Source organism: Dermochelys coriacea, chromosome 9 (genome assembly GCF_009764565.3).
Source record: "Dermochelys coriacea isolate rDerCor1 chromosome 9, rDerCor1.pri.v4, whole genome shotgun sequence".
Taxonomy (NCBI): Eukaryota; Metazoa; Chordata; order Testudines; family Dermochelyidae; genus Dermochelys; species Dermochelys coriacea.
In genome coordinates, this window is record NC_050076.1 from 60,321,879 (window position 1) to 60,347,639 (window position 25,761).

At 47.2% G+C, this 25,761-nt stretch overlaps 1 protein-coding gene across 3 annotated transcripts in view; it reads left to right on the forward strand.

The window, feature by feature from the left end:
• HDAC8 (histone deacetylase 8) overlaps positions 1-17,286 on the forward strand; it is a 111,064-nt gene extending 93,778 nt beyond the window's left edge. For all 3 annotated transcript variants that reach the window (XM_038415087.2, XM_038415085.2, XM_043493012.1), the window contains one exon: positions 16,736-17,286. In XM_038415087.2, the coding sequence (XP_038271015.2) occupies positions 16,736-16,758 (23 nt within the window). In that variant the 3' untranslated portion in view covers positions 16,759-17,286. The remainder of the gene's footprint in view (positions 1-16,735) is intronic.
• The last annotated feature ends 8,475 nt before the right edge of the window (positions 17,287-25,761 follow it).

Genomic DNA, 25,761 nt, shown 5'->3' on the forward strand with positions numbered 1-25,761 from the left:
CACCAGTTTGGGTGCCCAATTTTAGTCATTAATTCCATTAACCTGCCTCTGGCACCATCTCAGGCTTGCACTACTCTTTCCTTCCCCCCCTCCCTGCAGACACACATGCCTGGCTCAGACACACACCCTCCTTTAGGAATATTTTAACTTAAAATTTAGCTTTGTGCCAGGTGCTGTATCAAGAGCCCTGGCAACTGCATTCCATCCTGTATCCCCAGAACTGACCAGCACAGGCAGCAGCAGATTCTCTCCACACCCGATTAGTACCATGCTTTACGCTGACATGGAAGGGTGATCTCTAGAGGTGAGAGGGAAGATTGCTCTTCATGGCCCATTCGTTCCTTGGCCTCTCTGGAGTCTGATGACAAGGAGGCCAGTGAGTGCCATGTGCAATGAAGGTGCCTTGAGTTGGTCCATTGGGAACTACATTGAGAACCCGAATTCATTTCTTGTAAACCACCAAATAGCCATCCAAGATTGGAAAGCTCCATAGCCCAATTCCAGTCCCAATTCACTGAACTCTCCAGTGCCTTCTACTCTGTGAAAAGATGAGACTGAGTCTAAGTAGTTTGCAACCCATCTGTAAAGCCACTGTGTCTTGGAGTGGGGTTACCTGGCCCCAGCAGCGTTCATGTACATCCTTAGAACGGGTGACAGCTGCTGGACCAGCCAGTTTCCAAAGATGGAGGGGCTAGCATTATATCAGGATACCCCTATTTGTGTAAATTACATATTTTAGTCCAGATGCGCTCCCATCCTGCATCACAAGTGCTTGAGCAAAGTTTTGTAGTTACTTAAATGCCGATTAGGGCTCTCTCCAAGTCCCAGATTCCATTGCCATTCTGAACTAGATAGAAGTCGAGTTATAAAAGACCCTCCCAGCTCTGTGCAGGGAGAAAATTAGGATTTCCTTTATATCTTAAAAAAAGTCTTGTGACTTGGTACATGATTTCTTATACAATTGGTTTAAACATGCTCTAAAATGTATCCTCCTGCCATGCTGGATGCACCACAGGACTTGTGCTGCAGGGAAACTGAAACTGACCAATTTCGTGTTACTGCATGAACTGTAAGTGGATTGCAGAAAGATCACCAAAAGCAGTACCGGGGAAAAGTGAATTTGACCTTAGTGTTCAGTTTTAACAATCTTATGTAGAGGTAGAATCACTGTAGAAAAGATTTGTGTCACATCAGTGTCCATTTAAAATGCTTGGTATCAGCTGGATCAGTGAAAATACAAATCAGAAGGTGTGTGCTGGACTGCACAACACAAATGCCTATTAACTGGCCTATGAGAAAACAGTGGGTATTTGATTACTGGATTAGTGCCGATGCTGTTTTGTAAGAAAGGGACTTCTGAAAAGTATAAAATTTTATGTTCTCTTGTGAACACGCACAGTGCTACGAGTCATTCATGCTAGGGAGATAAATGAGGCTCCATACAAAAATACATGGTAGGTCACAGGAGTTGAGAGGACTATATATGATGTAAACTTGGGGAACAGATTATTTTGCATCATGTATTCTGTTCAATAATGTACCCTTCCCCCCCATAAATGTGATTAGAGTCTTACGTTAGGATTGTCTCGGCATTCTGGAGACCTGTACGAACTTGTGGTTTATGATTACCACCTTGGATTTACAACCACTTCTAAACAGTTGTGGGGAAGGAAGGAAGAACTTGTGCCTCTGTACTGTACATAATAAATCATTCAAAATGTATGCAAAAGGCATGGGGATCTTTGTGGAAGATCCAGATGAACATTCTTAATAGGAACCATGTGCCCAGAGCACCATTTGCCCAACTGAATTCAGATCCCTGTCTCATATGCACTCTAAATTAAAACCTGCTTTTATTGAAATCACACCAGAGAAAGGACTGCTGCTTCTAGCATGAATTGTAAATTGGTAGTTTATGCTTCAATGTATTTGTTTAGAATAACTTTTTCAGTTAAAAAAGGGATGAAAACTAAGGATGATGGAGAACAGTGGGACCATGTGGTACGATCTTATTGCTAACTGGATTATAAGAGTGTTTGGGGGATGGATTCTAGTCACCTAGCTGTAATCATCTTCCAAACACACACAGGCATCTCTGCTAGCAGAAGGGAGCCCCTGAGGAGGAGAGATGGAGGGCAGGCTAGTTATATTGCAAACAGAAAAATTGTGTATACACACAGCCTGTGTCTATCTAGCCTCAGGGTTTTCTATACCGCCCGTTACCCGAGGAAGAAAGGGGAGAAGTCTCTTAGCTCGCTACCCACTTGTCCAGGGTTAGCTTAGCAGCAGTTAAGAATGGAAGGCAGATGGATGAGTTTCAGCTATTTCTTTAGGATGTTTTCCCTTCCCAGCCTGAGCTCGGTTTGAGTCAACTGTTCTCCTGGTGCTGATTTTTTGAAGGTGCTGGGACATCCTTGTGGTGGTGCTGGTTGCATTTTACAAAACCAAATGTCCAGCTGAACATCGTTGGGATATTGCTGGCAGCAGAGCCCAGGGTGTCTTGGCATCTCTCCAAGTGGTCCCATGTAATACTGAAGAGGAGGGTGTGCAGGACATATCCCTAACGGCGCTCTTGGGAAATGGAAAATAAAATAAGATACCCTGGGAAGACAATGCGTGAATGCAGGGGGGGCGGGACAGATCCAAAGCACAGATATTCCATGGGAGGGAGATTCAGGCCATGGGAAAGCAGCAATTAGGCAAATTAGTGGAAAGCAGTTGAGACAGAGCTTGGAATGCAGTATAGCAGCAAAAAAGCGAAGGCTTTGCTGGGCTGCATACATAAGGTTGCCTCACCAAGCAAGAATCTAGTAACCCATCAATATAGGGCCCTATTTAGACCAATCTACAGTTGGGCATAAGCTGTCGGGCACCTCGCGCTCAGAAAAATGAGAAAGGAGCTAGAGAGTTTGGTTATGAGGAAGCAATACAAGAAACAAATATGTATAGCAAAGCGACAGCCAGTTGGTGGTAGAAATGTACAGGTGCATGAAGGGTGGAAAGCAGCAGGGAGAGGAGTTATATAAGGTGGCGCAGGAGCTTAACTGGGAGCAACAGGGTGAAAACAAGGGAGAGGAAGAGATAAGATCTACCACTGGCTAGGGAATTTTCTCCATCCCTTGGGTCACTTAAAACGAGCCTGACCAACACCCTGGAGAACACACTGTAGGGAACAATCCTGCCCCGGCTAGTAGCTGAGGACAGGATGAGTTAATATATACGCCTCCCCTCAGGCCTGCTGTTCTCGGAGGGGAACTTCCTCCTCGTCTAGCTTGATGGCAGGAATCTGAGTTGCCATATTGGAGTCCTATGCTCAGTAGCAGCACTGCAGCATGTGTCTCCCACAACACACGTTGCACAGCCAGTGTGCTTAGTTTTGGGAGCAGAAGGAAGAGAGGGGGCTGCTACACTGATCCCTGCAGGCAGATAGGTGAGACATGTTTCTATAGGCTCGATGTTCTAGCCCGTCTGTAAAGTGGGAATTAGTGTTTTCTCACCTCTGTAAAGCCCTTGAGACCTGCGACTGAACATGCCGTGTAATGGTAAGTACTCATCTTCCAATGGACTCTGCATGTTTCCACCCTTGGGATCTGCCAATGGTGCAGTGTGGACCAGGGGAACCTTTTCAAAATGGTTCCTGTCAGAGTGCTCCTCTGTTGCAGACTGTTCTGAGGGTAAAGCTACAAAAGGTGGTGCTATGTTCCGGCCACTTCAGTTCCCTCCAGCCACAGTAGCAGACAGATCAGGAGTCTCGCCAGAGCTCTGTGACCCAGATTTGTCAGAACAGATGATTCCCAGTGCCACTTTAGCTAGCTTTTACACTGATGGATCAGTTCTCTGACTTCAGCCTCATGCCTCGGAACCCAGATGCACATCAAGGGGTGATGTAGAGGGCAAAAGCCTTTTTAAGACTCATAGTCCTAAGGAAACGAGGCTTCGGGTTCCAGTGGTGATGCCGGATGAAGCACTTGAAGTCACCTCAGATTCGTTGGTTCCTCCCAGGTCCATGATTACCATAGTCACTCAGGTTCAGCACCTGGATCCACAGTCGGATCAGAAAGCCCTTCACACAACATGGAACACAATTTCCTCAGGGCAGAAAGAGACAGGAAAGAAACCACAGATGGTTGGGCCAATTTCTCTTCTTTTGTCTTCCTTTCTAGGGAAACTTACTAAACCCACTCCCTGGCAGGTGCAGGCGTCCCCAGATATACAGGAACCCCTCCTTAGAACATGTACCAACTCCCCTGGGGGAAATACCTCACCTGTCTCAATCCTTCTTTTACCAGGGCTGGTACTGCCTCCCATACAGCCACCTCAGATCCATAGTCTGAGGCTGGATCAGGCTCTACCTTCCCCTTTGTCTCCTGAGGCCTGAATCAGATATACTGGTACAGTGGCTCTCAGCCTTTCCAGACCACTGTACCTTTCTCAGGAGTCTTTGTCTTGTGTACCCCCAAGTTTCACCTCGCTTAAAAACTCCTTGCTTACAAATCAGACATAAAAATACAAAAGTGTCACAGCACGGTGTTACTGAAAAATTGCTTACATTCTCATTTTTACCATATAATTATAAAATAAATTGATTGGAATATAAATATTGTATTATATTTCAGTGTAGTATATAGAGCAGTATAAACAAGTTGTATGACATTTTTTTGTACTAACTTCATTAGTGCTTTTTATGTAGTCTGTTGTAAAACCAGGCAAATATCTAGAAGAGTTGATGTACCCCCTTGAAAATCACTGCATACCCCCAGAGGTACATGTATCCCTGGTTGAGAACTACTGCACTAGAGAGCTCTACAGGGGGCATAGGTCAGCATTCTTCCTTGCTGGGGAATTATAGTAGAGAATTTGAGACTGAGTACTGGCAGGACTGGAAGATAACACTATGGGCTAGATGTCCAGTTGGCTTTCACCTAGCTATCACACAACTACAGAAAAACTGGAATTAGCATATAGGGAACCTTCTCCTCAAGGGGAATCCTGCTGGATCAGTCTCTTCTGCTTGACGAACTGCCTCCATTATTGATCCTGTACACGCTGTCTGAGAAGTCGATTTACCTCCAAGAGACAAACATGGATCCAGATGTTCAGGCGTCTCCAGGTAATGTCTATGTTTCCGGCAGTTTCTCCTTTGGAAGATACCCTGCAGTTCCATGAATTGGTAGAAAGGATGGCTTTAACATTTTGTTAGTAACTGTGGTGGACTTGCCTGCTAAAAGTAAAATGATTCTTTTCCTCCTAATGCATAGTGAGACTGTATTTAGTCTAGGGCTGTCAATTAATCACATTTAACTTGTGATTAACTCAAAAAAATTAATTGTGATTAAAAAATTAATCATGATTAATCGCAGTTTTAATTGCACTGTTAAACAATAGAATACCAATTGAGATGTATTAAATATTTTGGATGTTTTTCTACATTTTCAAATATATTGATTTCAATTACAACACAGAATACAAAATGTACAGTACTCACTTTATATTATTTTTATTACAAATATTTGCACTGTAAAAATGATAAAAGAAATAGTATTTTTCACCTCATACAAGTACCATAGTGCAATGTTTCCCAAACTTGGGACACCACTTGTTCAGGGAAAGCCCCTGGCAGGCCGAGCTGGTTTGTTTACCTTCCACGTCTGCAGGTTCGGCCGATTGTGGCTCCCACTGGCCATGGTTCTCCCCTCCAGGCCAATGGGGGCTGCGGGAAGCAGCAGCCGGTACGTCTCTTGGCTCGCGCCGCTTCCCACCGCTCCCATTGGCCTACAGTGGCGAACCGCGGCCAGTGGGAGCCGCGATCGGCTGAACCTGTGGATGCGGAAGGTAAACAAACCAGCTCGGCCCTCCAGGGGCTTTCCCTGAATAAGCAGCGTCCCAAGTTTGGGAAACACTGCCATAGTGGAATCTCTATATCGTGAAAGCAGAACCTACAAATGTAGATTTTTTTAAATACAGTTCTACATTTGTACGTTCAATTTTCATGAGAAAGAGATTGCAATACAATACTTATATTAAGTGAATTGAAAAATACTATTTCTTTTATTTTTACAGTGCAGATATTTATAATAAATAAATATAAAGTGAGCACTGTACACTTTGTATCCTGTGTTGTAATTAAAATCAATATATTTGCAAATGTGGAAAACATCCACAAATATTTATTTAAATAGTATTCTGTTATTGTTTTAACAGCATGATTAATCCCAATTCATTTTTTAATCACTTGACAACCCTAATTTGGTCATGATGCAGTACAGAGACTTCTGAAGGGACTGATGAATGTCTACACTGCAGTCAAAGAACCCACCCAACATGGGACCTCAGTCTTGGTACTTAGCTCATGGAGGCTCTGGTTGAGCTTTGGAACAAAGTTCCCTGTTTCACTTTTCAGTTGACAGGCTTCCCTGGGACCATTGCATCTGCTAGAAGAGCAAGTGAGCTAAAGGCTCTGACAGCTGCCCCATCTTTTACAGCCCTCCACAAAGTGGTTCTTCATCCACACTGTCAGTTCCTCTCGGAGGTGGTGACAGACTTCCACTTAACCAGTCCATTAACTTGCCATTATATTTTCCCTAGACCTCACCCAGGGGAGGCAAAGTTACATGCCTTAGATAGCAGGAGAGCCTCAGCTTTCTAGCTGGGCAGGTCTGAGCAGTTCAGAAATCACCCACACTGTCCAACTCCTATGGGGAAAGAATAGAAATCAGTCGCATCAGAGTGCCTGTGTATGTGGGCGAGGCTTTGTGTGGTGGAATGATGCAGCAGATCTCTGTTCCTGTCCCAGTGGGGCTTAGATCACACTGCAAAAAGGCCAAGGCGGTGTCCATGGCCTACCTTAGACCTATTCCAACTTTAGAGATCTATAGTGCTGCCACCTGCAGCTTGTGTCACACCCTTACGAAACCCTGTTCCCTTGATCTGGCAGCCAGATTGGAGGCTCAGTATGACAATCAGTGTGTAACTAGCATGCTGCAGCCCATTGTCCGGAGGCAGGAGTGCTATGGATCCGACTATTGCAGAAGTCCTGGGAATGTGCAAAGGCCCCTTGAAGAAGAACTGAAGGTTACTCACCTGTAACTGGAGTTCTTTGAGACAGACTTTGCATGTTCACACTCCCACCTGCCACCTTCTCTTCCTTGGAATCCTGTTTGGACCTAGAAAGGGGCCAGAGCCCAGCATCCCCTTTTATAATCTTGCCCTAACAGGATTCAGTAGCTCTGAGGGAAGGGGGTGGGAGGGCTTCAGTGAGCACTGCTGCTAGAAAGTTCTGCCATTTGAAGCTGCACCGTTGGTGCATCCCAAGCATGAGAATGTGCAGACCCCATCTCTGACTCCGGTGATAGGTAGCTAATAGTCACTGCTGCAAGCACCTGTTGTTTGGGAATCAGCTGTTTTCCTCCAGTTGCCATAGTGCCTTGGGAACTGCACTTACTGGATGTGATGTCCAGTATGTTTATAACTGGAAGAGGCTTCACCACTGTGAGCCCAAGCCCAGATTTAAAGACAATGGAATTTCAGTTCATGAACTTGAGGAAGAGAGCTTAAAGATTCATAGATTCCAGGGCCTGAAGGGACCACGGTAATCATCTAGTCCAACCTCCTGGAGAACACAGCCCATAAATGAATCCTGGGCGTTCCTGTCCTCCCTGCCTGTCTATCTCAAAGGAGCCAGCACTGGCTTTGATCAAGCGGAGGATACTCTTGCCCTGGCTAACTGCTGGAGTGAGGGTACATTCCACTCTCCAGATAGTGGGAAGAGACTCCTGCACGCTTTGGTGAGGCTGCAATTTGAGTCAGTGCTGAAGAGAAGACTCGGCTGAATGGAGAAGTGCAGTAGTACAAATTAAGTCCTCCAATCCCTACCTCAGATGATACAATTATAGAAGATTAGAGTTGGAAGAGACCTCAGGAGGTTATCTAGTCCAACCTCCTGCTCAAGGCAGGACCAACACCAACCAAATCATTCCAGCCAGGGCTTTGTCAAGCCGGGTCTTAAAAACCTCTAAGGATGGAGATTCCACCCCCTGCCTACGTAACCCATTCCAGTGCTTCACCACCCTCCTAATGAAATAGTGTTTCCTAATATCCAACCTAGACATCCCCCACTGCACCTTGAGACCATTGCTTCTTGTTCTGTCATCTTGTTGACATTGCTTCTTGTTCCACTGAGAACAGCCTAGCTCCATCCTCTTTGGAACCCCCTTTCGAGTAGTTGAAAGCAACTATCAAATCCCCCCTCATTCTTCTTTTCTGCAGACTAAATAAGCCCAGATCCCTCAGCCTCTCCTCATAAGTCATGTGCCACAGTCCCCTAATCATTTTCATTGCCCTCTGCTGGACTCTCTCCAGTTTGTCCACATCCCTTCTGTAGTGGGGGAACCAAAACTGGATGCAGTCCTCCAGATGTGGCCTCACCAGTGCTGAACAGAGGGGAATAATCACGTCCCTCGATCTGCTGGCAGTGCTCCCACTAATGCAGCCCAATAAGCCGTAAGCCTTCTTGGCAACAAGAAAAGGAGTACTTGTGGCACCTTAGAGACTAACACGGCTGCTACTCTGAAACTTGGCAACAAGGGCACACTGCTGACTCATATCCTGCTTCTCATCCACTGTAATCCCCAGGTCCTTTTCTGCAGAACTGCCACTTAGCCAGTTGGTCCCTAGTCTGTAGCGGTTCATGGGATTCTTCTGTCCTAAGTGCAGGACTCTGCATTTGTCCTTGTTGAACCTCATCAGATTTATTTTGGCCCAGTCCTCCAATTTGTCTTGGTCACTCTGGGACCTATCCCTACCTCCATCTTATTTACCTCTCCCCGCAGGTAGGTGTCATCCATGAACTTGCTGAGGGTGCCATCCATCCCATCATCCAGATCATTAATGAAGATGTTGAACAAAACTGGGCCCAGGACAGACCCTTGGGGCACTCCACTTGATACCGGCTGCCAACTAGACATGGAGCCATTGGTCACTACCCATTGAGCCTGACGATCTAGCCAACTTTCTATCCACCGTATAATCCATTCATCCAATCCATACTTTTTTAACTTGCTGGCAAGAATACTGTGGGAGACCAGTGTAAATCAGTGGGAATCTGATTAACAACCTGGCTTTATACCGGGGGCCAGCCCCCCTCATGAAGGGATCCTGCACCCTGACTTCTGTCAACAAAAATGTGCATCCCCTTCTCTGCTCTTAAGCAATAACCGCACCCTGAGGTGTGGGTGACTCGCCCTCACAGCTAGTCAGATACTGGCTGTTGCTAATTTTCCTGGCCCTGCTGCAGCCTGTTTAACATCACTGTAACCTCCTCTTCCTATGCACCATTGCTTGTGCACCTTAGGTGCTAAGAACTGGTTCGCAACAGCTGAGAGCTGTGTTGGTAACTTGTGAGGAACCTGAGAACCTCACTTAATTTGCATGAAATTTAGCCACTTGCACCCATGCTCAGTTCATGTTGAGTATTGATGTGCAAACTGCAGAGTACAGCTCCTGCCATGCAATTTTCCATCATGACCCAACTGCCAGCTCTATGTGGAGCATTGCATGCTGGGAGTCTGTAATTCTGTATTAAAGATGAAGGCAGCCGTGTGTCACATTATAGAATCCTTTAAATGACCTGTGAGCCAGGCTTCAGCCACCCAGGTTTAAATTATATTTTTATTAAAAGCGGGGATGTGAACAGTCTTATGGGGCACAGTGTTCCCATCATAGAGTAGGATGTATATAAACATACACTCTTCTCCCTGCAGTTTCAAGCTGGAATTGCCTGTCTAAGGATTCATTTCTTTAAATGAAGTTAGACTGTTAAGTCTGTTGAAATTCAACTCAGCTGGCTGTTGTGTAAGAATGCAGCGTGTGCTCGCCAGTTGGCACCAGTCTTGCCAAGTGTTTAGAGGCTGTCTGGCCCAAACAAATAAAATGAAAGCATCACTGATTAAATGTGCCTGAAGTGCTTAATTGGCTGCTTGAAGAACAGAAAATAAAACAAACTGCTTTCCATGTGCCAAAAAAGCAGAACAATGGAGAATAACAAAGGCCTGGGGCACGCGGGGAAGCAGCCCATACCGAAGTGTCCTGTTCTGCATCATGGTGTGTTTTCTTTCTGCCCTCTCCTTTTTTTTTTTTTTACAGCTTTAATTTCATTATTTAGTAACTATAAATCAATTGGTGAATGAGCTAGCCAAACAATGCAGAGCCAAGGTGTGTGTCTGCCTGAGAAAGGGCCTCAGCCCAGCATTTACACACCACTTGCAGTCATCTCTGCACCCCTTCTGGGGTGCATGTATCTGACCAGTGCTCAGTTCATTCTGGACCACCAAGAGCAGGCAAGTCCTTGAGCTGCAGCCACCCTGTGCCGTGCTCTGCCCTCCTCTAGTAGTGGCTGAGCCTGCACCAGCCTGGGTTAGTCTCTTAACTCAGGCAAGAGAGGCTCATGCTTTAAGATCCCAAGGTGCTAGGTTCAGTCGCACAGTCAGTACCCCACTTAGGGGTATGGTGTTATGCTGCCTAGTGCACATGTGGCTCCGACAGAGCAGAAAGCTACTGAGATTGGCTTCTCAAATGCTGTCCTCCCCTCCATACCAGCAGGCATGTATTGAGTCAAGATCCAGAACTGGGAGGAGGAGAGGAAAGAGACCTCAGTCCTCCCAGCAGCTAGGGAGAGACCCAGATGAGGTGACATTGTTACGCTGCTGTGGTGTGATGCACCATCAGCATGCGGTGACGTAGCGAGATGATAATTTCATGAGTCTCCATCTGTGAAAAGCATAAGGTCCCACTGGTTTCGTTTAGGGCAGCGATGACCATAGGCCAGCAAGGTGTGAACGATACCTTAGGACAGCTACAATTCTGCAACAGTCAAGTCTGTTCTTAATTTCAGTCTTTGCTTTGCTGACTGCTCAGTTGTTCTAGCTGCTGTTGGCTTTTCCAGCCAAGTCTGTGCTGGTCATAACAGACCCTAACTACTGTGCAAAGCAATAAATTTACACAGTGGTGCATCCATTCCTTGGGCATGCAGTAAAAACCTTTATGATCTGTTTGGGATGTAAAACAGTGAGTCTACAGAGAAATAGGTAGTGTTGAAATTGGGGGAGGGAATCCCGGCACAGGCCTGTGTGCCATCTTTATTAAGTTGTAGTTGTTGCACATTTGAAAGTAACTGAACTAGAGTTGCCAAATTAGTTAGGGAAGTGGATTGGACTGAAGAACTTATGGATCTAAAGGCAGAGGAGGCCTGGTATTACTTCAGGTCAAAGCTGGAGAAGCTATCAGAAGCCTGCATCCCAAGAAAGGGGAAAAAATTCATAGGCAGGAGTTGTAGACCAAGCTGGATGAGCAAGCATCTCAGAGAGGTGATTAAGAAAAAGCAGAAAGCATACAGGGAGTGGAAGATGGGAGGGATCAGCAAGGAAAGCTACCTTATTGAGGTCAGAACATGTAGGGATAAAGTGAGAAAGGCTAAAAGTCAAGTAGAGTTGGACCTTGCAAAGGGAATTAAAACCAATAGTAAAAGGTTCTATAGCCATATAAATAAGAAGAAAACAAAGAAAGAAGAAGTGGGACCACTAAACACTGAGGATGGAGTGGAGGTTAAGGATAATCTAGGCATAGCCCAATATCTAAATAAATACTTTGCCTCAGTCTTTAATGAGGCTAATGAAGATCTTGGGAATAATGGCAGGATGACAAATGGGAATGAGGATATGGAGGTAGATATTACCACATCCGAGGTAGAAGCGAAACTTGAACAGCTTAATGGGACTAAATCAGGGAGGGGCCCAGATAATCTTTATCCAAGAATATTAAAGGAATTCACACATGAAATTGCAAGCCCATTAGCAAGAATTTTTAATGAATCTGTAAACTCAGGGGTTGTACCCTATGACGAGAAAATTGCTAAAATAGTTCCTATTTTTAAGAAAGGGGAAAAAAGTGATCCGGGTAACTATAGGCCTGTTAGTTTGACATCTGTCGTATGCAAGGTCTTGGAAAAATTTTTGAAGGAGAAGGTAGTTAAGGACATTGAGATCGATGGTAAATGGGACAAAATACAACATGGTTTTACAAAAGGTAGATAGTGCCAAACCAACCTGATCTCCTTCTTTGAGAAAGTAACAGATTTTTTAGACAAAGAAAAGGCAGTGGATCTAATTTACCTAGATTTCAGTAAGGCGTTTGATATGGTGCCACATGGGGAATTATTAGTTAAATTGGAAAAGATGGGGCTTAATATGAAAATTGAAAGGTGGATAAGGAATTGGTTAAAGGGGAGACTACAGCGGGTCATACTGAAAGGTGAACTGTCAGGGTGGAGGGAGGTTACCAGTGGAGTTCCTCAGGGATCGGTTTTGGGACCAATCTTATTTAATCTTTTTATTAAATGACCTCGGCACAAAACGTGGGAATGTGCTAATAAAGTTTGCGGATGACACAAAGCTGGGAGGTATTGCCAATTCAGAGAAGGACTGGGATATCATACAGGAAGATCTGGATGACCTTGTAAGCTGGACTAATAGTGATAGGATGAAATTTAGTAGTGAGAAGTGTAAGGTCATGCATTTAGGGATTAATAACAAGAATTTTAGTTATAAGCTGGGGACGCATCAATTTGAAGTAGCGGAGGAGGAGAAGGATCTTGGAGTATTGGTTGACCACAGGATGACTATGAGCCACCAATGTGATACGGCCGTGAAAAAAGCTAGTGCGGTCTTGGGATGCATCAGGCGAGGTATTTCCAGTAGAGATAAGGAGGTATTAGTACCGTTATATGAGGCCCTGGTGAGACCTCATCTGGAATACTGTGTGTAGTTCTGGTCTCCCATGTTTAAGAAGGATGAATTCAAACTGGAACAAGTACAGAGAAGGGCTAATAGGATGATCCAAGGAATGGAAAACCTGTCTTATGAAAGGAGACTCAAGGAGCTTGGCTTGTTTAGCCTAACCAAAAGAAGGCTGAGAGGAGATATGATTTCTCTCTATAAATATATCAGAGGGATAAATATCAGGGAGGGAGAGGAATTATTTAAGCTTAGTACCAATGTGGACACAAGAGCAAATGGATATAAACTGGCCATCAGGAAGTTTTAGACTTGAAATTAGACAAAGGTTTCTAACCATCAGAGGAGTGAAGTTCTGGAACAGCCTTCCAAGGGAAGCAGTGGGGGCAAAAGACTATCTGGCTTCAAGATTAAGCTCGATAAATTTCTGGAGGAGAAGGTATGATGGGATAACATGAATTTGGCAATTAATTGATCTTTAACTATTCGTGGTAAATAGGCCGAGTGGCCTGTGATGGGATGTTAGGTGGGGTGGGATCTGAGTTACTACAGAGAATTCTTTCCTGGGTATCTGTCTGGTGAATCTTGCCCACATGCTCAGGGTTCAGCTGATTGCCATATTTGGGGACGGGAATGAATTTTCCTCCAGGGCAGATTGGCAGAGGCCCTGTGGGTTTTTCACCTTCCTCTGGAGCCTGGGACACGGATCACTTGCTGGAGGATTCTCTGCACCTTGAAGTCTTTAAACCACAATTTGAGGACTTCAGTAGCTCAGACATAGGTGAGGTTTTTCGCAGGAGTGAGGGGTGAGATTCTGTGGCCTGCGTTGTGCAGGAGGTCAGACTAGATGATCATAATGGTCCCTTCTGACCTTAATGTCTATGAGTCTACAAATTGTTTGCCAAGAGTCCTGGGAAGCCCTAGCCACTTCTTCCTGTTTGAGACCTAAAGAAGAAAAGCTGTAGATAGGCCCAGATCCTCAGCGCCATTGATGCCGATTTGCATCTGCTAAGGATCTAACTTAGACCTTCGCTTGTGTGTAGATACAGAATTGCCATTCACCTTGCTGGCACTCCAGCTGCTTTGAGGAGATCCAATGGCTTACAGGGGTTTTTGTTCATCAAAGGGAGACGAGATTAGTCTTTTGTTTCCCAGGATGGCTTAGTGGTTATGGCGCTAGCCTAGGACTCTGGAGACCTGCTCCACCCCAAACTGCCTGTATGACCTTAGGCACGTCACTGTGGCTTGGTCTGTGCCACAAAGCTAGGCCAGCTTAACTACATCACCCAGGGCTGTGGAAAATATTGTACCCTATGTGATTTAATAAAGCTAATCCCTGGGGTAGACGCTACTTCCATCTCTCAGAGGGGTGGAGTTACAACAGTGATGGGAGATCCCTTCTATTGCTGCAGTAACTGTCTACACTACAGTGGCGCAACTGCAGCCCTACTGCTATATAACTGTAGCGTTTCTGCGTGGATGTACCCTTGGCTTCTCTGGATCCCGGTTCCCTGTCTGTTCTACATGGATAACAGCCCTTCCCTGCCTCCCAAGAGCAGTGGGGATGAATATGGATGGTGTCCCCATCACAAAAGCCACTGTTACAACTGGGGCCTCAGCATGGAGGAGTAGGACTGAATAAGCAGTGGAGTCTGTCACCCATTGGGAAGATTTCTCAGGGTCAGGGACCAGGTGAGTCAGCAGGGCAGTGGGTGGGAAGCTTGCCATGTATATGTTGTCATGTCAGTAGAGAGGGTATCCATCTGTATTTAGGACTGTCAGGCCAGTAATTGATTCGCTTATCAGTCCATACATATACTTGGGCCTCCTGACTTTCACAATTTAAGCCCACATGTGTTTTTTCCCATCTTATGGCCTGATCCCTTCACCCACTGAAGCCTAGAAAATAGCAAAACTCCCTTAGATTTCAATGGGAGCAGGCCCCTAATCTTGGCTGGAAAAATCTAAGGTTCTCACACAGCGCTTGTCGCTGGAGTATCTGAGCGCCTTCTAGTCGTTCGATAAGCAGCATGCTAACATCTGTCATGTCCGCCCCCAGGATGAGAAGTGTGCAGTACAGTACTTGGGTCTGCAGGTTTGTATAATTCTGTACCTGCTGCCACGTGTTTATATTAGAGAAGAGAGACCAAAGAAATGTGTCTGGCCCTTCGAGCGGACGGTGGGGAGGTTTGTGATGATCCTTAGTTCTTGGGGGAGTTTGTTCCACAGACTCAGGTTGGGTCCCGAGGAAGCTCTCTCCTGCACAGACTGTAAAGAGATCCAGCATTCCAGAGGAGTGAAGTTGTCGACAGCAGTCTCATCTGCTCAATCCAGGCTATGGAGTGCCTTGAAGATAAGGATCAAGGCCTGGAACTTGAGTCAGTATTCTGTGGGAAGTCAGAGTTGTGCGATAGGCAGGAAGCAACACACTGCTCCCGGTGGGAGGGCTGGACCTTTGAGCCTGTCTGACAGGAGATGGGGACCTGGCTGAGGATTTCAGCAATGGAGTCATGCTAGCTTGTTGCAGAGGGATGATGATCAAGCCTCAGAAAAAGGAGAAGTCAGAGAATCACCACCATCACTTACTGCAGCACCTCAGTGTCCTATCATGGCTTCATATTTGCATGCCAGCCAGTCCTAATCCTGAGTAGGGTGGGCAGATGTCCAACTGTTACAGCTCTTGTCGGCAGGGCTGCAGGCTTATGGGTTCTGTGAACATCAGAACGGCCATACTGGGTCAGACCAATGGTCCAGTGTCCCATTTCCAACAGTGGCCAGTACCAGGTGTTTCAGAGGGAATGAACAGAACAGGGCAATCATCGAGTGATCAATCCCCTGTCTACTCCCAGCTTCCGGCAAACAGAGGCTAGGGACACCCAGAGTATGGGGTTGTGTCCCTGCCCAACGCAGCTAATAGCCACTGGTGGTCCTATTCTCCAGGGACTTACCTAATTCTTTTTTGAGTCCAGTTAGAGTGTTGGCCTTTATGGTGTCCCCAGTAATGAATTCCTCAGGGTGACATTGCGTTGTGTGAAGAAGCACTTCCTGTTGTTTGTGTTAGACTTGCTGCCTGTTAATCTCATTGGGTGAGCCCTGGTTCTTATGCTATTTAAGGGGTAAGTAACACTTTCCTATTCACTTTCTCCACACCAGCCATGTGGTTCAAACCCAGGCATTTAATTGACATGCCCCTTAAACACGGTGCTCTTGAGGACCTTTTTCTAACCCTGGCTTAAAGCTGTTAAAATTCCGACAGAAGAGTGGTCAGAGAACAAAAATGCAAAGCTTGTTGTGATCCAACATGATTCCAGTTAATAACCAGATCCTGCATCCCTTACCCAGACAGAATCATTATTGACTTCCAGGGAGGGTCTTCAGAGTAAGGAGGCCAGGCAGTGCCTCCAGCCCTATAGGACATCCTGAGCAAGCAAAGACCTAAGGAAATGAAGGGTTCATGGCTGATACATTTGAACTAATTATTAGTCTCCAGTCCAAATGCTTAATGAAAATGATTCATTCCCCTTAGCAGCCCCTTAAAGCTGGGTTTGAAAAAGAGCTGTGGAACCCTGCACAAACCCCATCAATGAGAACAAGATGTTGTCTGGCATGTTGGGAATTTGATCTGCTTTGAGGGCTAGTGTGTCTGTATCACTTACTGATTTGTCAGCTCTGCCAGTGACAGGGGAGGGACAAGTCATAAGCAGTGCTCTAATCTCCCAGAGGTCAGCCCTGCTGGATTTCACATCATTGCTTTTCCAACACACTTTTCAAAAATCCCTTCTTCCTGGGGTTTTGAAGGAGAGGAACAACCCCCAATCAGAGTACAGCAGCGTTGAAGACAAAGCAAAGGGCCCTGTATGCAATCAAAAAAAAATACCTTGGTCTGCCTCCTTGTGAGACTGAAGCTAGTCTGAATGTAAATGTTGTTTTCTCTTTCCCTTTGTTTACAGGGAATCTGAAGCATGTGGTTTAGCTGAAAAGGAAAGCTCATGTTTCCACAACAGCAGAGCGTTTCCTGTGCCGAAGACAGTGTGTTTATGTGAGCAGCTTGCGGAATTTGTGGCTGCAGGGGAAATTTGGAAGAAATTACTTTTTTTTTTTTTTTTAAAGTTTCCAAGCAGCAGTGAGTCCGGTGGCTGTGAACACACAGTGGCCCCACTGCTGGGGGTTGGGGGAGCTCCCAACTTCCAGCCCCTTGTTCCAACAGATTCCAGCTTATTTTTTACAAAACTGCTTTTATTCTTGCAGATGTTTTTTCTAATTATCTTTTTTTAAGGGAGGTGTGGCTCTGAGCCACAGACTCTTCATGGCCTGGTGCCTGTGCCACTTGTACTGGGCCGCCCTCCTGGTGGGACCACAGGCTGTAGGTGTAGACGCTGTGACATGAACTCCAGAGGGGGTGCATTGAGCGATAGACACGGGTCCTGTAATCCTGGCTGCAGCCCTATCTGGGGAGGGAGCCACAAACATGTTTTTAAACAAATAAAAAAGTTGAAATATTTCTGCTGTGTCCCGTTTCTTTGCAAGCTGCCTATCACCCTGCGGAGTATCAGCTCCATGTTCCCTTGAACTCCCCCTTGGTCTGTAGCCATCTGTTGTCCTATACTTGTATTGTAAGCTCTGTGCGGCAGGGCTTGTTCAGCACCTAGCAGAGTGGGGTCCTGGTCCATGACTGGGGCTCCCACCACTGCCATAATACGGATAACAGGCAGCCTAACGGGGGCACTGCTAGCTCTCAGTAACCCATGCTACCCCTGTGTGGAACTGGGCCCAGCGTCTGCTGTCTGTTGCTGGGGAAAGGGCTTGATTAGGCTGTAGTTGCCGGAGGAGGAAAGTGGCTGACTGGAGCTAGTTATTCAGACTTCTGCTCTATGCTGGGGGAGCCAGATGCTACAGTTAACCCTTTGGTCCAGGGGTTTGGCCTCCGGAGGTTGGCTTCACCTGCCAGGAGCCACTTCCTCTAGGAGCACTTGATCTAATAGGGGTACAGCTAAGTGCAGGCTGAGGACCCATTGCTTTTGGCAGTAGGTGTGGTTTTGACCCATAGTGATGTCAGTGCAGCCCTCTGGCTCCTGATGAGCTGCCAAAGTGGCCCTCCTTGGTACTCTGTTAATAGCTAGAGCCTTGTCACCACAGCCTAAATGTCCTGCAGCCAGGAAACCAACAGGCAGCTTGCACTCAGACCCTGGCGGGGGGCCAAGATACAAGCTAAGCTGCCAGCAAGCCCCAGGAGGCCGTTTATTTCTGTTGCTGATAGCTGGGACACATCCCCTGAACAGGCAGTTACTGTATAATCACCACCAGAAGCTAGATCAGTGGATCCAGCTGATAAACATCTGCCACACCACAGAAAGTACCTTGCGTTCACCGTAGGACCTGTTTGCCAATCAACTGGCACTACTAGAGTGGCCTCTCTGAAGATTGGCTCTGCTCTTCCAGGCGATTCCAGCAGCATGTGAAGTGTGGTGGTCTCTAGACTAGGTGCCCCAGCTGTGCTGAATGCAGGAGCCACAGTAGAGTGCCAGCCAGTGACACCAGCTCCAGCCACCCCAAAATGCAGGAGGGTTTGACTCCAGATCTGAAAATGTATGAATTGGGCCCAATGCCAGAAGGAACATTTGCTGACAAAATACAATGCAAACAGATGTGACTGGCCATGCGGCTCACCAATACTAGTATCTAGAACCCTAGCCCTGGGAGCCCCAGCACTTTGTGCTGGGCTGTGCAGTGCTTGCTTGGAGGCCTGGGAGCGAATAAGTTGTAGGTGGGGCATTTCCCTGTAAAAGTCTCCCAGGTGGGAGCTTATTTTTTGAGGAAGGTGATGAAGGTGGGGAAGGGAGAGTGTCAGCAGCGGTGCAAATATAACTAAACTGCACTTAAAACGTGCTTCCTGTTTTATGAAGAGTGAGATCCTGCGCTGTCCCCCCCATTGCGCCCCCAGCTCTGAGCAGTGCCCTTCACACACTCCAGCCCTCAAGGAAAACGCACAGAAGTCTCTCTCCTGAGGCAGATGAACAACTCATAGCAGGACCCGCCATCAACCTTGCTCCTTTGCCCTAGGAATTGGCAGATGGAAAACAAATTGTGAAATTGGAAAGACAGAAATTCAGCTGGAAAACATGTACCCCCAGGGGGATTCTGTGGGATTATTGAGAACAGAACAGGGAGAAACAATGTTTAAAATTAGTTGTGTCCCTTTAAAAACAAATCCCAGCCCAGCTGGAGAGTGGTTTTTGCACTGTGTATAGGGCTGTTAGTGCCTCCTGCCCCTGGGCTGCAACAGGGTGGTCCAAGCAATCAGCTTTGTCCTGTTGAGTTGTCATTAGTGGGTTGTCTATTGGTTTAGAAGCTCCTCCTACCTCTCCCCCTCTAAAAAAAGAAACTCCAACCAACTCTGGAATCTGTAAGGGAATAACTAGCATGGAGCAAACATGGGGAAAGGCAGCCTGGAGTGGAGGAAAGGGATTGATTGTCTCTGCTGGTTCCTTTGCTCTCCTTGAACAGAAGTGTGACAGCGAAGGCTTTCCCCATGTACCCTTCCCTTCTCCCCCCCTGCCCGCCACTCCGAAATCTAAAGTTATAATACCAAGTTGCTTGATGTCAGTCACTGTGCTGCTGTGGAAATCAGTGTGAGGAGTCAAAGCTGTGGTCATGACATCAGGGCAGGGAAAGCTAGGTTGGGAGGGAGCAGATCCTGGGGTTACATTCAAAGATGGCAGTGTGTGTGAGGAGAGCAACTGGAAAGAAAGGGTTAACTTTTTAACCCTGTTTGAAATGGCCATGAGCTGCAGCCCTGGGAGCTGGGGTTTGGGCCTGGCTCTGAGTTCTCAGGTGGGGCAGCTCGCAAGATGCAACTGCTCTGAAGCCTAAAGCAGCCTTGCTAATGTCCTCTAAAGACCTGTGCAAAGCACTTGCCAGCATTAGTGTTACCGTTGGCTGAACCCATTTTCTGCCTGGCACAGAGAGATATGCTGTACCCATGAGCCTTCCCAGGGGTGACTAGAGCAAGGCACATGTGCTATTTGCACATTACCTGCGCCAAAGAGATGGAGCCAAGCTGCGAGGATTCTGGGTCTGGTATTGGAGGCAGGAAGACAGGGCCATGCATGGTAAAGCCTATCCTGCAGTCCCCACATCTGTTCCAAGGGGTAGATGGAAGCAAACTTCAATATCTAGATGCAAAACAAGACTGTGGTTACCAAGCTGTGAAACACTAGCTCCAGCTGGACTAGACCTATGACCCTGGAGAAAGCCCCGCCCCCCATGCCTGCCTTCTCCCACTGGAAGTCACCATCTCTACTCTAGGTGCTCCCTTAAACATACAGAAACAGGGGCCCCTGCCACTGCAGCTGCTTTTAATGATGGTTATCTAGTCAGTGCATCTGTCCCCTGTATATCTGTCCAGTTTTGGCTTGTACATGGGTTTGGTTTGGGGTGTACATGCATATGCATTCATTAACATACAGTATGAAGGGCATAAAAACATAGGGGCAAGAGCCTTTGATTTATCCCTGGGTACCGGGAGCCCATCAGTGGTTGCTTTTTTGCAGTGTCTTTGCATTGCAGCAACGGAGCTGGGGGAAGCCAGCTGGCAGCATTAAATGGCTTGGCTTGGTCAATGCAGCCTGGCAAGACACCTTAGGGACAGACCGCTTGGTGGTGTGTTTTTCAGGGGGGATTGGGCTGGCAAAAGGTGCTGCCCAGCATTCTCGGTCCATAGCACCGGGTGCAGCAATCCCTGCATCCTGTGCAGTGCACTCCCCTTTCACTACAGCTGATGTGGAGGCATGGCCAGCTGCAGGGTAAGCAGGGCCTGCATCGCCCCTTCATCCCTGATGGACGCTTCCTCCACCCCTCTCCAGAATGGTCCCGTTTGGTCTTAAAATCTATAAATCCCTGTTGCACCTCCATTGCAGGTTACCGGGCTCCAGCTTCATGTTCCCCATGCCAAGCTGTGGGACCATCTGTAGGGTCAAAAGGGGAACCCACTTCTCAGCCTCTCTGCCAATACCAGGGGTTTGCAGTGGTGTAGCTGTGTCAATCCCAGGACATTAGAGAGACAAGGTGGGGGAGGGCATATCTTTGATTTTCAGCTTATGCTGACAAGCTCCGAGCCGCTGGAAAGCGTCTCTCTTCCCCCAGCAGAAATTGGTCCCATAAAAGCTATCCCCACCTTGTCTCTCCAACAGCAGGGGTAGCATTTAGTGCCAGCTGCCTCACTGGCCATGCTTGGGGCCCACTGTTCGAACACAGCCTCTCCGTAGCAGTGGGGCCTGATTCTCAGGGGTGCTGGGTCCCCCCTGCCGTCAGCTGATACAATGGGGGTCAGAGCATGAGCCTCCTCTGTGGCTGGCCTGACTTACCTGTGGGGTCGCCCCCTGCCAGTGACACTGCTGCTGCAGGACCACCTGGAACCTGCCAGAAGCTAAGCAAGGGGAGAGAGACCTTCCCCGTTCATTGTGCCCCCCACTACCAGGTTGCAGCAGACCTTGGCTGTGCCTATCCCAAGAAGCACTTGACCCTATAGTTAGGGCCCTACCAAATTCATGGCCATGAAAAACGCATCACAGACCATGAAATCTGGTGTCCCCCCATGAAATCTGGTCTTCTCTGTGCCTTTACCATATACCAGTGGTTCTCAAACTTTAGTATTGGTGACTCCTTTCACATAGCAAGCCTCTGTGTGTGACCCCCCTTATAAATTAAAAACACTTTTTTACATATTTAACACCATTATAAATGCTGAAAGCAATGTGGGGTTTTGGGTGGAGGCTGACAGCTTGCGACCCCCCCATGTAATAACCTCGTGACCCCCTGAGGGGTTCCAACCCCCAGTTGGAGAACCCCTGCCATATACCATACAGATTTCACAGGGGAGACCAGTGTTTCTCAGACTAGGGGTCCTGACCCAAAAGAGAGTTGCAGGGGGGCTGCAAGGCTATCTTAGGGGTTGTGGTATTGCCATGCTTACTTCTGCATTGTCTTCAGAGCTGGGTGGCTGGAGAGCGGTGGCTACTAATTGAGGGCCCAGCTCTGAAGGAAGCAGCACAGAAGTAGGGGTGGCAATACCATAGCATGTGATCTTTACTTCTGCATTTCTCCTGGCGTGGCTTTGCCTTCAGAGCTGGGCTCCTGGCCAGCAGCTGCCGCTCTCCAGCTGCTCAGTTCTGAAGGCAGTGCCGCCGCCATCAGCAGCGCAGAAGTAAGGGTAGCAGTACTGCAACCCCTGCCCCTACAATAACCTTACAATTCCCCCAAACTCCTTTTTGGATCAGGATCCCTACAGTTACAACACCGTGAAATTTCAGATTTAAATATCTGAAATCATGAAATTTATAATTTTTAAAATCCTATGACCATGAAATTGACCAAAATGGACTATGAATTTGGTAGGGCCCTAACTATAGGCTTTGGCCTGCTCTGTCTTGCACCTTAGTGGCAGCAAGGGATGGGGCTTCCTTGTGGGAAGAGTTGGTGAAATTCCCACCCTAGGCCTGGTTTTAAATTGAGCCAGTAGAGACAGCATGTTCCCGGGGACCTGATCCCCCACCCTCTCCCCACATGCGCCCTGGCCCTTCTTGCCATTTCTTTTTAAAAAGCCACTCATGCAGAGTCTGTTGCATCCTCCTGCAGTTGCTCCAGGAAAGCTAATTTCCTGCTGCTTTAATTAGATTGCGAAGGAATAAATAGCAGGGTGATGGGACTCCCAGTGCGGCCGGGCTTTGTTTTTATCTGTGCTGTTTTTCCCTTTGGATACAAACAACAGGAAATCCAACATGGAGTTACTTCAGCTGGATTCAGTTCCCATGTTCTAGTATGCCCAGTGATCGCCCCCTGCCCCTGCTGCCCTGAACAGGACATTGAGCCCCGGGTGCTAGAGAGCTCCCTCCTTCCCCTCTTTCCTTCCTCGCAGGGAGATTGTTCCCTTTGGTCTTTAGTTAAACACTTATACCCAGATTAACACACACACACACACACACACACACCCTGCCGCCTGAATTCTGCTGATTGGTTGGAATGAAAGATTGACAGCAGTTGCCCACTAGGCCTAGCAGTGGGGCTGCACATACCTGCCCTCCCCAGCGAGTACTGGACATGGGGCCCAGGGGGATCCAAAATGAGGGGCAAAGGGAAAAGAGCCCATTGGTGTGTGACCCCGCCCAGTTTTTCAATCCACATGGAGCTCTGGTTTTGGGGACATGGGCACCACGCCAGCGAGCATGACTTGGGCTTTGGATTCATGGCCTACTCCCGAGAATAATTCTGTAAAACAAATTGTGGCCTCCTGCCTATGGCACAGTTAGGGCTCAAGGCCTGGGTTCTCTTCCAGGCTCTCTCACGAGCATCCCCTGTGACCTTGGGCAAGTGGGGCTCAGTTTCCCTCTTGAGAGGGAGATGGTGGCACCAATTCACCTTTCCAAAACACTCTGAGACCAGCAAAGAGTTCTGCACAGCCCACGTGTTAGTAATGCACTTCTTAGCACTAGCAACGCCTTTGGGGGCCTGACCTGGGAGAGGCCATGGCAGATCAGAGTTATTATTGACAGGGTTAGTTCCTACAGCTTACAGTTGCAGTAGGAGCTGGTCTAGTGAAGTCCCTACTTACAGTAGAGGGTGACGTTCTCTCCAGTGTTAAATGGCAAGACAATGAGCCACTGTTCAGACTGGCAGGAAGGTGCACATTTTAACAGTGGAGCAATTAGCCATTGGAACAATTTACCAGAGGTTGTGGTGGCTTCTCTACTGACCACTTCAAATCCAGATGGGCTGTTTTTCTGCTGCAGGAATTGTTTAAGGGAAGTTCTGTGGCCTATCGACAATAAGCTTCCCCCCTCCCCCGCCCCCAGTGATGTAAGTTACATGGTGTGGACAGTGATATGATGGCGGGATTTTCTCCTGCTGACAGCTACCGTCTCTTGCAGGGGGGGAGTTGTTATGCCAACAACGGGGGAGCTGTCTCCTGTCAGCATGGAGCATCTTCACCAGATGAACGACAGTCATAGAACTGAGCGCTCTGAGCACCTCCCCTCCTGCTCTGCACATGCCCCTCTGCAGCTGCTGGAGGTGGGCATTGTCCGGGCACTTGCTCAGCAGCTGGGGAGGATCTGTGGGGTGGTGCCAGCCTCAGAGACACAGTGAACACAAGTAGTCCCTTGAGCCTTAGGAAAGGCATGTTCCAATTACAGGAGAAGGGACACCTTGAGCAGCCCACAACTTTGGACCCACCCCAGCACTGAGTTGTTCCCTCTCGGGAGGAACAAGTCATAAGCTGCTGCTTTCATTGCACAGTAGAGATCACTGGCACCAAATGCTGCGTGTGAAACTGAGATTATCCAACCTGGGCAGCTGCAGTATGCTTCCCCAGTCTCCCCTGCAGCTGCAGCTTGTTCCTCCCCGGGAAGGCTCTACAGCTAGTTTACGTGTGTCCTTTGCTAACAGAAGTGAATGGCCACAAGGAACACAGCCCCTTCAATCAGAACTTCAGCTGGGGGGGGGAAGAGCTAAAAGGCCAAACTCCCAGTGACAATGCAGCTTGTACAGATGTCCACAATCCCCTGGCTGGCCTATATGCGGTTCCAACATCTCCAGCCCCCTAGCCTCATCAAACCGCTTAATGCCTAATTCTCTGATGGACCTTTGATCTGACCCAGTATGGCCATTCTTATGTTCTGACAGGACCTAGAGTCGTAAGAGTTCCTTCTGCCCTGGCAACAGGCTGAGTCTGTACCTAGACTGTGCTGTGCTCCAATTCCTAAGGCTGCAGTCCTAGACCTCCCCAGTGCTCACACCCTGCAGCCTTTTAGCCCACTCCCACTCTGAGCCCAGCATACTTCTACCATAATAGAGGCTCAATTTAAATGTATACCCCAAATTAAAAAACACAGTAAGAGAACCAAAGAAGTGCCACCGTGGCTAAACAACAAAGTAAAAGAAGCAGTGAGAGGCAAAAAGACAGCCTTTAAAAAGTGGAAGTTAAATCCTAGGGAGGAAAATAAAAAGGAGCAAAACTCTGGCAAATGAAGTGTAAAAATATACTTAGGAAGGCCATAAAAGAATTTGAAGAACAGCTAGCCAAAGACTCAAAAAATAATAGCAAAAATTTTTTAAAGTACATCAGAAGCAGGAAGCCTGCTAAAAAACCAGTGGGGCCCCTGGCTGATGGAGATGTTAAGGGAGTGCTCAAGGACAATAAGGCCATTGCGGAGAAACTAAATTAATTCTTTTCATTGGTCTTCAAGGATGCAGATGTGAGGGAGATTCCCAAACCTGAGCCATTCTTTTTAGGTGACAGATCTGAGGAACTGTACCAGATTGAGGTGTCATTAGAGGAGGTTTTGGAACAAATTGGCAAACTAAACAGTAATAAGTCATCAGGACCAGATGGTATTCACCCAAGAATTCTGAAGGAACTCAAATGTGAAATTGCAGTACTACTAACTGTGATTTGTAGCCTATCATTTAAATCAGTTTCTGTACCAAATGACTGGAGGATAGCAAATATGTGATGCCAATTTTTAAAAAGGGGTCCAGAGATTATCCCAGCAATTACAGGCCAGTAAACCTGACTTCATTAATGGGCAAATTGGTTAAAACTATCATAAAGAACAAAATTGTCAGACACATAGATGAACATAATTTGTTGAGAAAGAGTCAACATGATTTTTGTAAAGGGAAGTCATGCCTCACCAATCGACTAGAGTTCTTTGAGCAGATCAACAAGCATGTGGATAAGGGGGAACCAGTGGATATAGTGTACTTAGATTTTCAGAAAGCCTTTGACAAAGTCCCTTGCCAAAGACTCTTAAGCAAAGTATGCAGTCATGGGATAAGAGAGAAGGTCCTCTCATGGATCAGTAACTGGTTAAAAGATAGGAAACAAAGGGTAGGAATAAATGTCAGTTTTCAAAACAGAGAGAGGTAAATAGTGGTGTCCCCTAGGGGTCTGTACTGGGACCAGTCCTATTCAACATATTCA